Consider the following 14,951-nt stretch of genomic DNA (forward strand, 5'->3'; position numbering starts at 1 on the left):
GGCTGTAGGTAACCTGCGCGCCTGTATGTTGCGGTGGGTGGCTGTACATTAGGTGTGCACCTGTATGTTACGGTGGGTGGCTGTAGGTAACCTGTGCGCCTGTATGTTATGGTGGGTGGCTGTAGGTAACCTGTGCGCCTGTATGTTACGGTGGGTGGCTGTACATTAGCTGTGCACCTGTATGTTAAGGTGGGTGGCTGTAGGTAACCTGCGCGCCTGTATGTTGTAGTGGGTGGCTGTACATTAGCTGTGCGCCTGTATGTTGTAGTGGGTGGCTGTACATTAGCTGTGCGCCTGTATGTTGTAGTGGGTGGCTGTACATTAGCTGTGCGCCTGTATGTTGTAGTGGGTGGCTGTACATTAGCTGTGCGCCTGTATGTTGTAGTGGGTGGCTGTACATTAGCTGTGCGCCTGTATGTTGTAGTGGGTGGCTGTACATTAGCTGTGCGCCTGTATGTGATGGTGGATGGTTGTAGGTAACCTCTGCGCCTGTATGTTACGGTGAGTGGCTGTATATTAGCTGTGCGTTTGTATGTTATGGTGGGTGGCTGTAGGTTAGCTGTGCGCTTGTATGTCATGGTGCACAGTTGTAGATTGCGTGTGCGCCTGTATATTACTGTGCATGGCTGCATGTAACCTGTGCACCTGTATTTCATGGTGTGTGGATGTACAGTCCCTGTGCGCTTGTATGTCACGGTGTGGGGGTTTACATTACCTCGCTCCTGTACATTACGGTGCATGGTTGTCCATTGTCTGTGCACCTGTATGTCATGGTGTGTGGCTGTACATTACCTACCTGTATGTCATGGGGCATGGCTGTATGTTACCTGTGCGCCTGTAAATCACAGTGCATGGCTGTCCATTAGCTGTATGTCACTGTGTGTGGTTGTCCATTTCCTGTGCGCCTCTGTATTGTGCACGCGGCCGTGTGTTACACGTCCGCCTGTATGTCACCTGAGCGCCTGTCCGTCTCCTGCACCCAGGCACCTACACTTCAGCTGGACAACTGTGTGCATCCCTGGCAGACGAATGCCATTAAGAGGCCACAAAGGGGGTGATCTTTGTGCACCCCAAACCATGCCAGTCGGCACCCAGGCGCGCTAGGGGGCGGCCATCTGGCCCCAGGGGAGGGGCAGGGGCTTTGCTCACCTGGGTATGTCCTCTTCCCCCATCATCTCCTTGGGGATGGGGGAGTAGCGCCGGGGGGAGGTGGGGGTCATGGCTTGTGGATAGTCAGTGCCCAGGTAACTCTGGTGGCTGATTTCGTTGTCCAGGTGCTGGGAGTACGCTGTAGCGGGGAGAGAAAAGCGCGGCGTTACGGGCGGAGATGCGGCCAACTCTGGGGCGGGGCGGCTGTTCATGCCGAGGTCCCGCCATGCTCCCTGCCCCACAGCGCCCCCTGGGGCCAGCCCGGCCTGCCCCCGGCTGAGCCCCCCACCCCGCCCCCCCGCAGCCCCCGGCAGTTCTCACAGGTGGTGATGTCGGGCGGGGCGTAGGAGTCGTTGAGGTACATGTTGGTGGGTTTCGCCACCTTCAGGTAGACGACGTCGTACGTGTTCTTGAGGGCGGCCACCGCGTCCTCGTGCATCACGTCCTCCAGGCTGACGTTGTTAACCTGGAGTGGGGGGGACATGGGGTCAGACCTATGGGCCCATCTGCCCCGGTATCCCACCTGCCTCTTCTCCCAGCTCGGGCCCATGGGCCCATCTACTCTCGGCAATATCCAGTGGCAGGGAGTCTTGCAGAAAAATTCTGTCCCGGGGACGCCCCCCACCCAGCTCAGCACCCCACAGATAAGCCCCGCCCACTCCGCTTCCCCCCCCCCCCCGATGAAGGCTCCTCCCTCTCAACTAAGCCCCTTCCCTCAACTAAGCCCCTCCCCAACTCTCTCCATTCCACTAAGCCCCTCCCACTCAGCTTCCTCCTCTCAGTTAAGCCCCCCCCTCAGCTTCCCCAGACATAGGCTCCTCCCTCTCAACTAAGCCCCGCCCCTCAATTAGGTCCCTCCCCAACTCTCTCCACTCAGCTAAGCCCCTCCCACTCAGCTTCCCCCTGACATAGGCTCCTCCCTCTCAACAAGCCCCGCCCCTCAATTAGGCCCCTCCCTCAACTCATTCCACTAAGCCCCTCCCACTCAGCTGCCCCCTCACTTAGGCTCCTCCCCCTCAACTAAGCCGCACCCTCCGCTAAACCCCTCCCACCCTGCTAAGCCCCTCCCACCCTCTACTCAGGCCCCTCCCCGCCCACCCTGGGGCTCAGTTAACCCCCTGCCTGGCTGGGGGGAAGACTCACCGCCAGGATCTTGTCCCCAATCTGGAGGCGCCCATCCTTGTGGGCGGCCCCCCCCTCGATGATCTTTGTGACGTAGATGCTGTTGTCCCCAGGGATGTGCTGGTTGCCGACGCCCCCTGCGATGCTGAACCCCAGACCTGAGCCGGGGGAGGGGAGAGAGATTCAGAGGGGGAGATTTTCGGGGGTGGGGTGGGGGGGCAGGCAGAACTGGGGAGAGTCAGAGAGAAGGGGATGAGGGGGAGATCCCAGGGAGGGGTCTTTGGGACTGATCTTTGAGGGGGGTCCCTCTGGGGAGCATGGGGTGATGATGGGGTTCGGGGGGATCATGGGAAAGAAAGGGGGGACTTCTGCCCTAGGGAGGGGAATCCTGGAGGGGGGGGAATCTCCAAGGAGGGAGTAGAAAGTGGTGGGGGGCTGTCAAGGGGGAGCATGTATGGGGGGGCGGGGATTCCAGGGGGACTCCTGGCTTTGGGATGTGCTGGGTCCAAGGGGCTCTCTCCAGGATGGGGGTTATCCGGTGGGGGGGGGCGGGTCTCTCAGTGTATGGGGGGGACCAGGGGTTTATTGAGGGGTTCTCTTCAGGGGTTCCTTAGTGGGGGAACCAGGGGGTGGACAATGGAGACCCTGGCTCTAGGGGGGGTCTGGGGTGTTCTCTCAGGAGGCCTCAGTGGACGGAAGCAGGAGGGGGGGCTGGTGGAGCAGGGAGTGTATGTGACCCCCAAGTTATCAGGGTCTCTCCAAGGGAAGACGGGGGGTTCATAGGGACATCCCCAGCCATGGGGGGGGTGTCTCTCAGAGGGAGGATCTTTCCAAGGAGCTTGGGGGGCTGTCCGGGGTATCCCAAGCCATGGGGGGGGATTCAGGGGGGCTGTCCAAGGGGCTCCCCGGCTGCAGGGCGTCTCTGACCTTTGGGCCCCTTGATGAGCTTCACTTCCATGACCTTCTCGGCCAGGGCCTTGCGCCGCATGACGTAGAGACGCACGATGGAGCCGGCTTCCTTCAGCGCCTCCACCGCCGTGCTGTGGGTCACCTCTCGCACGTCCACGTCGTTCACAAACAGGATGCTGTCGTTCACCCTGGTGCAGGGACACGGTCGGGGGGGAGATCAGGGGGTCTCACGGGGGCCGGGGGGCCCCGGGGCGATTGCGAGCGGGTGCCGGGAGCAAGCGTGCGAGACACACGTGCTGCGAGGATGGGGCGACGGAGGAGATATGAGCGACCGGGCAAGGAGCCCTTGGGCGGGTGCGCCATGAGCAACTGGGGAATGAGTGTGCAAGGAGTGACAGCATGGCGAGCGTTTGTAAGCCTCTGCAATGAGTGGTTGTGCGATGAGTGTGCAATGACCACCCGGGCAATGAAAGATTGTGAGCATCTGCAAGAGCGATTGTGCAAGGAACAACTAGGAGAGTCTGCCGTGAGCAGTTGTGCAAGGACCAATTGTGCAAGGAATGAGCCGGAGAGTGTGCAGGGATCAGTTGTGCAAAGAGCGATTGTAAGCCTGCGCCACAAGGGATTGCGTGATGAGGAATTGTGCAAAGAGGGATTGTGATCACAGGCAATGAGTGTGGGGTGAGCAATTGTGTCGTGGGCGATTGTGAACATCTCCAGTGAGTGACTGTGCAATGGTGAGTGTCTGCCATGAGCAACGGCGTAATAAGTGTGTAACAGGGAACAATGGTGCAAGCAGCAATTGTGAGTACGTGCCACGAGCGATGCGGTAAACAGTGTGCAATGAGCAATTCTGCAGTGGGAGAGTGTGAGCACATGAGTGTGCAACGAATGGTTGTGCCGTGAGCGATTGTGCGCATTTACAATCAGCAAGTGTGCACTGAGACATGGTGAGCACCTGCCAGACTGTGATTGGGCCCATGCAATGAGTTTGGCAGGAGTGCGACAAACACGTGTGAGCAGGGGCCACGAGCACGTGTGCAAGGAGGGACTGTGAGCGTGTGCAAAGAGCGCGGGGCGAGCGATTGTGCAACGACGGCGACAGTTTGCAACACGCGATTGCGTGCCTGCCACGAGCGATTGCACGATGAGCGTGCAACGCGCAAGCGTGCAATGGCTGTGTGCCATTGTGCCCCAAGCCACTGTGAGCGCACAAGGGTAATGAGCAACTGGGACCAGGCAATGAGTAATTGGCCAAGTCACCAGGCGCCGGTGCCAAGGAACGGTCAGCAAACCAATTCGCACGCGTGCAAGGAGCGATTCTGCAAACGATCGTGCGCGGGATCGTGCACGAGGAGGCCGGGGCACATTCAATCAGCCTCCGGGGGGGTTGTCACCCCCGCAGCGAGGCGTTGTGTGCGGGCGTGTGCATGGCCACACAACCCACCCGCTGCACCGGCTCGGCGACCTCGCACACCCGGCTCACCCTCGCTTCCACGCCCACGCCGAGCCCGCCCCGCTCCCCAGCCCCTTCTCCGCCCCCCCACTCCCCCCGCGGGTACCTGAGGCGGCCGTCCTGAGCCGCGGCTCCCCCAGGGATGATTTTGGTGATGAAGATGCTGGGGTCGTCCCCAATGTGGGGGTTGTCCGTGCCCCCGGCAATGCTGAACCCCAACCCGGAGTTACCCTGGAGGAGACACCCCCAAAACCTGTCAGTCGCGCTCCAGGGGCTGCGGGTCGGGAGTGAGGGGCACCGGCAGGGCTCGGGGGGGCAGGGCTGGGCTGGCAGGGGGCTGCGGGTCAGGAGTGAGGGGCACCGGCAGGGCTGTGGGGGGCAGGGCTGGACTGGCAGGGGGCTGCGGGTCGGGAGTGAGGGGCACCGGCAGGGCTCGGGGGGGCAGGGCTGGGCTGGCAGGGGGCTGCGGGTCGGGAGTGAGGGGCACCGGCAGGGCTCGGGGGGGGGGCAGGGCTGGGCTGGCAGGGGGCTGTGGGTCGGGAGGGAGGGGCACTGGCTGGGCTGGCAGGGGGCTGCGGGTCGGGAGTGAGGGGCACCGGCAGCGCTGGGGGAGGGGGTGCGAGGCGTTCGTCTGTGGGGTGCTTTACGCCCCAATTCACCCCCAAGAAGGAGACGGGAACGCGGAGTCTCACCCTTTCTAACGTGATTTCTTCGTACTCCATCTCCCCCTCCGTCCCGTTGACCTAGACAGAAAGGGGGGGGGGCGTGAGAATTGGGCCCCCGCACGGCAGAACGAAGGACAAAGAACGAAAGGGTGAATTAAGAGACAGAAAAGATCCAAGGAACTCGGGGAAAAAGACAAGAAAAGCCACAAGATCTATTTGCCTGCATCATACAAGAACCCCCCATCCCCCCCTCCAATTCCCCGGGGGGGGATCTTCCACCCCCCACCCCCCCCACACACCTGGGAAAAGGGGTAAGAACTACCGAGAGGCCTCTCTGTTGAACAGAAGCAGCCAGAGGTGAGTTGTGGGGGGGGGGAAGGTTTGGTGGCTGGGGGGAGTCTGGGGGGAGGGGAAGATTTGGAGGGGATTTTGGGGGCAGGACAGGGTGGGTTGGGGGAGATTTGGGGGGGCCAGAGATGAGTTTGGAGGGAAGGTTTGGGAGTTCAGATCAGTGGTGAGTTGGGGGGGGGAAGGTTGGGGCAGGGGAAGGTTGGGGGGAGGGGAAGATTTGGAGCTGATTTTGGGGGGAGGTCAGGGTGGGTTGGGGGAGATTTGGGGGGGCCAGAGATGAGTTTGGAGGGAAGGTTCGGGGAGTCAGATCTGGGGTGAGTTTGGGGGGAAGGTTGTGGGCTGGGGGGAGTTTGGGGGAGGGAAAGATTGGGGGAGAGTTTAGGGTGGGTTGGGGGGGATGTGGGGGAAGGTTTGTGGGGGTCAGATTGGGGTGAGTTTGGGGGCAAAATTGAGGGCATTTGGGGGGAAGGGAAGTTTCGGAGGGAAGTTTTGGGGGGAGGTCAGTGGGGGTTGGGGGAGATTTGGGGGGGTCAGAGATGAGTTTTGGAGGGAAGGTTTGGGGAGTCACATCAGGGTGAGTTTGGGGACAAGGTTTGGGGGGGTCAAATCAGGGAAGAGTTGGGGGGAAGGTTTTGGGGGCTGGGGGGAGTTTGGGGGAGGGAAAGATTTGGGGGGGGAGTTTGGGGTGGGGGGGACGGATCCTAGTGATCAATGTGCACCTAGGAGGAAGCTGCACTGGTCCGGAAACTAGGTCCCCCCCAGCCCCCCAAACCCCCCAGCCCCCCACTTGGCTACTCACATACGCCGGCGCCTCCAGGGTGTCCGTATTCACGATGACCGGCGGAGAATTCGCCTGCAGGAGAGGAGGAGACAAAAGCAGGAGACCCCAGCGTGAGGCTGGGGGCATCTCAGCAGCTTCCCCGCGGTGCCACCGGCCCCCCGAGATACCAGATCCCACCCCCAGGGGCTGAGACACCCCCAGACCGGAGCCAAGTATCCCACCCAACCTGCTTGGCCTTGGGTTCCCAGCGAGCTCGCGGCTCCGGTCCCCCCCGAACGGGTGGGCGAGACCTGGGGACTTTTGGGGTGGAAGAAAAGATCCCCCCAACTTTATGCTGCGCCCCAGCAGTAACCGCAGTCCAGCCGGGCTGGGGGGGGGGCCATGACAGCCAGGGGGGCACCCTGAGCTGTCTAACCGAGCCCCGAAAGTGACCCGCCCCCCCAAATATTCAACCCATCAAGCTCCAGAATGAGAGCTTGTGAAATGTCACACCCCAAATGATAAAGCGGCCTCGAGAGCTCCTCAGGTTTTGCCCCCCCAAAGAGTGAGGGAGCCCCCCAAAAATCTACACCGAATCAACACCCCCCCAAAATTCATGGGACACCCCCCCCCCCGCGCGAATATCCCCCTGGCAAAAAAAACAGCCCAACTATTCCCCTGAAACCCACAAAACCATCACTCAAAACCGCCACCCCCACACACCGGGAGCACCCCAAAATTTCACGGCAGCCCCAAAGCGCCCCGTGAACCCCCAAACTCGACATCTGCGACCCTTCCATCTAAAAGCTCAGCGCCACATTGGATCTCAGGGCTGGGGGGAGCCCAGGGCCAGGCTAGCAGGGGGCTGCGGGTCGGGAGTGGGGGGCACCGGCAGGGCTGGGGGGGGCTGGGCTGGGGTGAAAGGGGCTGTGGGTCGGGAGTGAGGGGCACCGGCAGGGCTGGGGACGCAGGGCTGGGCTGTCAGGGGGCTGCGGGTCGGGAGTGGGGGGCGCCGGCAGGGCTGGGGGGGCTGGGCTGTCAGGGGGCTGCGGGTCGGGAGTGAGGGGCACCGGCAGGGCTGGGGGGGGGCAGGGCTGGGGTGAAAGGGGCTGCAGGTCGGGAGTGAGGGGCACCGGCAGGCCTGGGGGGCCCAGGGCCAGGCTAGCAGGGGGCTCCGGGTCGGGAGTGGGGGGCACCGGCAGGGCTGGGGGGGGCAGGGCTGGGGTGAAAGGGGCTGCGGGTCGGGAGTGGGGGGCACCGGCAGGGCAGGGGGGCGGGGGCAGGGCTGGACTCTGGATGGGGGAAGGCCCCACCCCAGAGGTGGCTGCATCTCAGCCCAGGGACGGGGGAGGGGGGCATGGCCGCTCTTCCTTCCCTCGCTGGCTCCCTAGCGACCTTCCCAGCTTCCCCCGCCCGGTCCGCCGCCTCGGCAACGGTAACCATGGCGATGCCAGGGAACTGGGACCAAGTACCGCGGGGGGGGGAGTTGTCGTGGCAACGAGGGGACCGCCACAGACCATGGAGCTCTAGGGCCGAGGGTTGTGTCGGCTGATTAAAAAGGCCAATTAATGGGGGGCGGGGGCAGAATGGGGCCTGTCCCAGCTAGGGGGCGCCGGCTCCCATCCAGCCCCAGGGCAGGGACTGGCTGGCTCGGGGGTCCTGGCTCCCAGCCCCCACCGCTCTAACCACCAGCCCCCGCTCCCCTCCCAGAGCCAGGCAAAGAACCCAGGAGCCCTGGCTCCCAGCCCCCCCTGCTCTAACCACCAGTCCCCACTCCCCTCCCAGAGCCAGGGAAAGAACCCAGGAGTCCTGGCTCCCGGCCCCCCCTGCTCTAACCGACCAGCCCCCACTCCCCACCCAGAGCCAGGGAGAGAACCCAGGAGTCCTGGCTCCCAGCCCCCCCTGCTCTAACCGACCAGCCCCCACTCCCCACCCAGAGCCAGGGAGAGAACCCAGGAGTCCTGGCTCCCAGCCCCCTAACCAGTAGGCCCCACTCCCCTCCGCAGCTGAGGCTGCTCCCTGCGTGGGAGGCTGCGTTTCAAAGCTCCAGCGGAGAAGAGGAGAGAAGGGACAAAATGTGCCTAACGGAGGTTTCATATTAATTATTCAGAGCCGCTAATGACTCCAGCAGAGCCCGGCTTTCCTCTGGCAGAGCCCATGGAACTATCCAGAGCGACGGGCCAGCACCACCCCAGAGGTGGCCACATCTCGGCGCCGGGCGAGGGGTCCCCGTGTCACCGGCCGCCCCGCCCCAGAGGTGGCCGCATCTCGGCGCCGGGCGAGGAGTCCCCGGGTCACCGGCCGCCCCGCCCCAGAGGTAGCCGCATCTCAGCGCCGGCGAGGGGTCCCCGGGTCACCAGCCGCCCTGCCCCAGAGGTGGCCGCATCTTGGCGCCGGGCGAGGGGTCCCCGGGTCACCGGCCGCCCCGCCCCAGAGGTGGCCGCATCTTGGCGCCGGGCGAGGGGTCCCCGGGTCACCGGCCGCCCCGCCCCAGAGGTGGGCGCATCTCGGCGCCGGGCGAGGGGTCCCCGGGTCACTGGCCGCCCTGCCCCAGAGGTGGCCGCATCTCGGCGCCGGGCGAGGGGTCCCCGGGTCACCGGCCGCCCCGCCCCAGAGGTGGCCACATCTCAGTGCCTCTCCCTCCCCCCACTTCCTGCAGCGGGGCTCAATGCGTCAGCTAACTGGGACAGCTGGAGGGTCCCAGCGGGCCAAGTATCTAGGGCTCGGGTGGGGGAGTTGCTGGTCTTGGATGAGAGCCCCCCGCCCACTGCCCCAGGGCGGCGCTGGGGGGAGGGAGCAGGGCGGGGGGCTCGGTGGGGGGCGCTCTCCCCTGGCAGGCAGGGCTGAGCACTAGGGGGCGCTGTGGGCCAGGGAGTGGGGTGGGGGCTCAGCAGGGGGCGCTCTCGGCTGGTGGGGGGGGGCTGGCCCCAGGGCGGCACTAGTGGGCGCTGTGGGGGTGGGGGGCTCAGAAGGGGGGGCTCTGCCCCAGCATGCACGCCATGAACCCAGGCGTCCGGGACCAGATCTCCCCAACAGCTGAGATGCCCCCACCCCTCTGCTCCCCCCAAAACATCCTGCCCAGCCCCCCCCCCGCCGCTCTGTTCAACACTTGACTTATTCAGCAGCCCCTCCCCCGCTCCCCCATTCATAGGCAGGGATGGTGACGTCAGGCAGACATCCCCCGTGACGTCATGACTGATGCCCCCGCCCCTGCTCCATTCATGGCTCCCCTGCCCCCCCCCCAGCCCTGCCGGTGCCCCTCACTCCCGACCCGCAGCCCCCCAAAAATCCCACCCTTCCCCTGCCCCTCCAATTACCCCCCACCTCTCTCTTCCCCACCCCCCTGCTTCCCCTCACAGCCTACGCCGGCCCCCAGCCTTCTCCCCCAACCCCCCGGCCTGTGCCCCCTGCCTGGTCCCATCCCCCCCTCATTCCCCCCCCCCCGCCAGCTCCTCCTGTCAGCCCCCCAGATCCCTGCCCCCTCCACCTCCTCCCCTGCGACCCCTTCCCTTTTTTATCACCCTCCCCCAGTCCTCCCTCCCTCACTAGCCTGCCTCACCTCCCCCACACCCCACTATCCTCTCTCCCCCCTCCCCTCCCCCAGCTTCCTCCCAGCTCCTCCCTCCCCCCACTATCCCCCTTTCCGCCCCCCTCCCCCCAGCCATCCCCCCCCCGGGTCCCCTCCTCCTCCTCCTCCTCCCCCACACATCCCCCTTCCCTCCCCCCTCCCCTCCCGCATCCCCCCAGCTCCTTGCTCCCTCCCCCCCACATCCCCCCTCCCCCCACTATCCCCTTTCCCTCCCCCCTCCCCTCCCCTCCCGCATCCCCCCAGCTCCCTGCCCCCTCCCCCCACTATCCCCCTTCCTTGCCCCCTCCCCGTCCCGCATCCCCCCAGCTCCCTGCCCCCTCCCCCCACAATCCCCCTTCCCTCCCCCTCCCGTCACACATCACCCCCGGCCCCCCTCCCCTCCCGCATCCCCCCAGCTCCTTGCTCCCTCCCCCCACACATCCCCTTCTCTCCCCGTCCCGCATCCCCCCAACTCCCTGCCCCCTCCCCCCACAATCCCCCTTCCCTCCTCCCTCCCGTCACACATCACCCTCGGCCCCCCTCCCCTCCCGCATCCCCCCAGCTCCTTGCTCCCTCCCCCCACACATCCCCTCCTCTCCCCGTCCCGCATCCCCCCAGCTCCCTGCCCCCTCCCCCCACAATCCCCCTTCCCTCCCGCATCCCCCCAGCTCCTTGCCCCCTCCCCCCCACATCCCCTTCTCTCCCCGTCCCGCATCCCCCCAGCTCCCTGCCCCCTCCCCCCACAATCCCCCTTCCCTCCCCCCGCCCCCCTCCCCTCCCGCATCCCCCCAGCTCCCTGCCCCTCGGGCCCCCCGCCGCCCCCGGTACCGTGGCCCGGCCCCGCTGCCTCTGGGCCCGCCGGACGTTGTTGAGCAGACGCCGACCCATCTTCTTGGCGTACCAGACCGACACGAACATGGCCCCGGTGCTGGGGGGGGGGGGACGGGATGGGCCCCCCCTTCCCGGCCCCCCCCCGCTGCAGCCCCCGCCCCCAAAGGGGGATGGGCAAAAGCCCGCGGGGGGAGGGGCTAATCTCCCCCCTCCGCCTCCAGCAGCCGCCCCCCCCCCGCGTGTCCCTCGCCGGCTGCAGGGACCCCTCCCCACGCCCGCCGATCCGCCACCGGCTTCTCCTCCGCCGGCTCCGAAGTGTGGGGGGGGGGCGATTTTTTTTTATCCCTCCGCCCCCGGCGGCCTCGGCTCCCCCCCCCGCTCGGCGGCCCCTTCCCCCATCCCGCGCCGCAGCCGGGGGGCCGGAGGGCGCCGCGGATCGCGCCGGGATCTTCCCTCTGCGCGTCTGACGGAGACACCAGCCTGCCGGGGGGCGGGGGGGGAGGCAGCTCCCCCCACACCAAGGCCACCCCTTCCCCCCCCCAGCTCAGGGAGAATCACAGCCTGGGTGTCCCGTCCCCCCGCTCCCAGCCCTGCCCCCCCCTCACTCCCGGTCTGCAGCCCCCTCCTAGCCCAACCCTTCCCCCCCCACTCCCCACCCGCAGCCCCCTGCCCCCCCCCCAGCTCTGCCCGTGCCCCTCACTCCCGACCTGCAGCCCCCTCCTAGCCCAGCCCTGCCCCCCCTCACTCCGGACCCGCAGCTCCCCTGCCAGCCCAGCCCAGCCCTGCCCCCCCCACTCTGCCGGTGTCCCCCATTCGCGACCCGCAGCCCCCCTGCTAACCCAGCCCTGCCGGTGCCCCTCACTCCCGACCTGTAGCCCAGCCCCCCCCCCCGCCCCTGCAATTTCAGGGATCTCCAGCTGGGTGCGGAGATGCAGCCACCTCTGGGGTGGGGCACAGCCCACAGCACCGCTGCCAGATTATTTGGGACAGGAAGCGAAGGCGGTTTCTGTCTCCCATTGACACTCTGGTTGGGGGGGGGCGTTGTTTAGCCCGCCAGCGTGGTCTGACCCAAGGGGGAATTTAGCCCGGACACCGGGGTCCTGACGCCCTGCCCTCCTAGGGAAATTAGCTGAGAAACTTTAATGCATCTAACAGCTCAAGTCCTCAGAGCCATTGAAAACCAAGGCTCTGGTGGGTTAGAGCGGGGGGGCGAATGGGGGGTCTGGGAGCCAGGACTCCTGGGTTCTCTCCCGGCTCTGGGAGGGGCGTGGGGGCTGGTGGGATAGAGCGGGGGGGGCTGGGGTTCTAGTCCTCTATCTGTGCCTCAGTTTCCCCCTCAACATCACGGAGATGGAGTTCACTCTCTCTCCTGGCGGGGGCGGGGGGACGGGTGCCGGTGTCGTTACCTAAAGCGGCCACGCGGTGGCGCCCAAGTCCCGCAGGTGGCGGCTTCCGGACCGCAGCCCCACTTTACAAAGCGCCTTAAAGGGAAAGGCCTCCTTTATCGGTGGGGGTGGGGGGGCCGCCAGCTGGGGGCGGGGACAGCTGGGGGAGGCTGGGAATGATGCGGGGGGGGGGGTGTAACCTGGGGGACAGAGATGAAGAAAGAGAGAATGAAAGAATGAATGTGAAAGAAACCAAAGTAGGAATGAAAGTAAAGAAATCATGGAAAGTGATAGAAAAAGAAAGAAAGAAAGAAACTAAAGTGGGAGTGAAAGAAAGAAAGAAAGAAAGAAAGAAAGAAAGAAAGAAAGAAAGAAAGAAAGAAAGAAAGAAAGAAAGAAAGAGAAACCAAAGTGGGAGTGAAAGTAAAGAAATCATGGAAAGTGAGAAAGAAAGAAAGAAAGAAAGAAAGTAGGAATGAAAGTAAAGAAATCATGGAAAGAAAGAAAGAAAGAAACCAAAGTGGGAGTGAAAGTAAAGAAATCATGGAAAGTGAGAAAGAAAGAAAGAAAGTAGGAATGAAAGTAAAGAAATCATGGAAAGTGAGAAAGAAAGAAAGAAAGTAGGAATGAAAGTAAAGAAATCATGGAAAGAAAGAAAGAAAATAAAGTGGAAGAGAAAGAAAGAAAGAAACCAAAGTAGGAATGAAAGTAAAGAAATCATGGAAAGTGATAGGAAAAGAAAGAAAGAAACTCAAGTGGGAGTGAAAGTAAAGAAAAGAAAGAAAATAAAGTGGAAGTGAAAGTAAAGAAATCATGGAAAGAAAGAAAGAAAGAAAGAAACCCAAATGGGAGTGAAAGTAAAGAAAGAAAGAAAGAAAGAAAGAAAGAAAGAAAGAAAGAAAGAAAGAAAGAAAGAAAGAAAGAAAGTGGAAGTGAAAGTAAAGAAAGAAAGAAAGAAAGAAAATAAAGTGGAAGTGAAAGTAAAGAAAGAAAGAAAGAAAGAAAGAAAGAAAGAAAGAAAGAAACCAAAGTGGGAGTGAAAGTAAAGAAAGAAAGAAAGAAAGAAAGAAAGAAATCATGGAAAGAAAGAAAGAAAATAAAGTGGAAGAGAAAGAAAGAAAGAAACCAAAGTAGGAATGAAAGTAAAGAAATCATGGAAAGTGATAGGAAAAGAAAGAAAGAAACTAAAGTGGGAGTGAAAGTAAAGAAAAGAAAGAAAGAAAGAAACCAAAGTAGGAATGAAAGTAAAGAAATCATGGAAAGTGATAGAAAAAGAAAGAAAGAAAGAAAGAAAGAAAGAAAGAAAGAAAGAAAGAAAGAAAGAAAGAAAGAAAGAAAGAAAGCTGGGAATTCAGTTGGGGTTGGTCCTGCTTTGAGGAGGGGCTGGACTCGGTACCTCCTGGGATCCCTCCCAACCCTGATCTTCCAGGAGTCTATGAAGGAAGGAAAGACGGAACGAATGAAAGAAAGAATGAAGCAAAGCAAAGAGCCACCGAAGTAGGAATGGAGGAATGAAAAGAAAGCAGGCCTGGAAAGTGACAAAAATGAAAAGAGAAAAGAAAGCCGTGATTAGAGAAGGGAAGGAAGGGAAGCAAGCCTGGAAGACGAGGAAACGCAGGAAAGAAGCAGGCCAAGGATGAACGAGTGCAGGGGGTGAGGGGGGCCGATGGAAGGAAGGAAAAAGGCAGGGCTGGAAGAACGAACAGAGTCAACGCCGGGGGAAAATGACACCGAACGGAAGGGAGAAAAGGGAACCGGAATGAAGGACAGAGGGACCCCCCGACGAAAGAAAGACGGGATGAAATAGGGAAGAAGAAGTGAACAGACGAGGGCGCTAGTCAAGTACGGAGATCAGCACGGAAGAAAGGAAGTTGGGGTTCGGGCAGGGGGAGATGGTCTCCGACATGTCCCCCCCAGGTCCATTGTGGCTTATTTCATGGGGGTGGGAGGGAAGGGCAATGGGGCAGCCCTGCCTGCCAGGGGAGAGCGCCCCCTGCTGAGCCCCCCCATCCTGCTCCCTGCCCCACTGTGCCCCCTAGCGCCGCCCTGGGGCCAGCCCTGCCTGCCAGGGGAGAGCGCCCCCTGCCGAGCCCCCCGCCCCACTCCCTGCCCCACAGCGCCCCCTAGTGCCACCCTGGGGCCAGCCCTGCCTGCCAGGGGAGAGCGCCCCCTGCTGAGCCCCCGCCCCACTCCCTGCCCCACAGCGCCCCCTAGCGCCGCCCTGGGGCCAGCCCTGCCTGCCAGGGGAGAGCGCCCCCTGCCGAGCCCCCCGCCCCACTCCCTGCCCCACAGCGCCCTCTAGTGCCGCCCTGGGGCCAGCCCTGCCTGCCAGGAGAGAGCGCCCCCTGCCGAGCCCCCCGCCCCACTCCCTGCCCCCCAGCGCCGCCCTGGGGCCAGCCCCGCCTGCCAGGGGAGAGTGCCCCCTGCTGAGACCCCCCGCCCCACTCCCTGCCCCATAGTGCTGCCCTGGGGCCAGCCCTGCCTGCCAGGGGAGAGCGCCCCCTGCCGAGCCCCCCGCCCCACTCCCTGCCCCACAGTGCCCCCTAGTGCCGCCCTGGGGCCAGCCCTGCCTGCCAGGGGAGAGCGCCCCCTGCTGAGCCCCCCGCCCTGCTCCCTGCCCCACTGCACCCCCTAGTGGGCTGTTTCTGTATTCTGTCCTCTGCCAGCCCTTGGCCGGGGGGGTCGGCAGCCCCCGGTAATTGGATTGTGGCAGGAAGGGAGTAAAGCCGCTTTGGGAGGCTACGTAAGGAGATCA

General features: G+C 63.0%; 1 protein-coding gene across 8 annotated transcripts in view; it reads right to left on the reverse strand.

The window, feature by feature from the left end:
• DLG4 (discs large MAGUK scaffold protein 4) overlaps positions 1-14,951 on the reverse strand; it is a 97,825-nt gene that overhangs the window by 25,784 nt on the left and 57,090 nt on the right. For 7 of the 8 annotated variants that reach the window (XM_078851003.1, XM_078851001.1, XM_078851002.1 and 4 more), the window contains exons 3-9: positions 6,452-6,505; positions 5,329-5,379; positions 4,743-4,867; positions 3,199-3,368; positions 2,293-2,429; positions 1,471-1,615; positions 1,150-1,288 (exon numbers count right to left, since the gene is read on the reverse strand). In XM_078851003.1, coding sequence (XP_078707129.1) covers positions 1,150-1,288; positions 1,471-1,615; positions 2,293-2,429; positions 3,199-3,368; positions 4,743-4,867; positions 5,329-5,379; positions 6,452-6,505 — 821 coding nt within the window. Of the gene's footprint in view, positions 1-1,149; positions 1,289-1,470; positions 1,616-2,292; positions 2,430-3,198; positions 3,369-4,742; positions 4,868-5,328; positions 5,380-6,451; positions 6,506-10,808; positions 10,908-14,951 lie in introns of those variants that run through there. The other variant, XM_078851004.1, reaches the window with a different exon arrangement.

This window comes from Lepidochelys kempii, chromosome 28 (assembly GCF_965140285.1).
Source record: "Lepidochelys kempii isolate rLepKem1 chromosome 28, rLepKem1.hap1, whole genome shotgun sequence".
In the NCBI taxonomy this organism is placed as follows: domain Eukaryota; kingdom Metazoa; phylum Chordata; order Testudines; family Cheloniidae; genus Lepidochelys; species Lepidochelys kempii.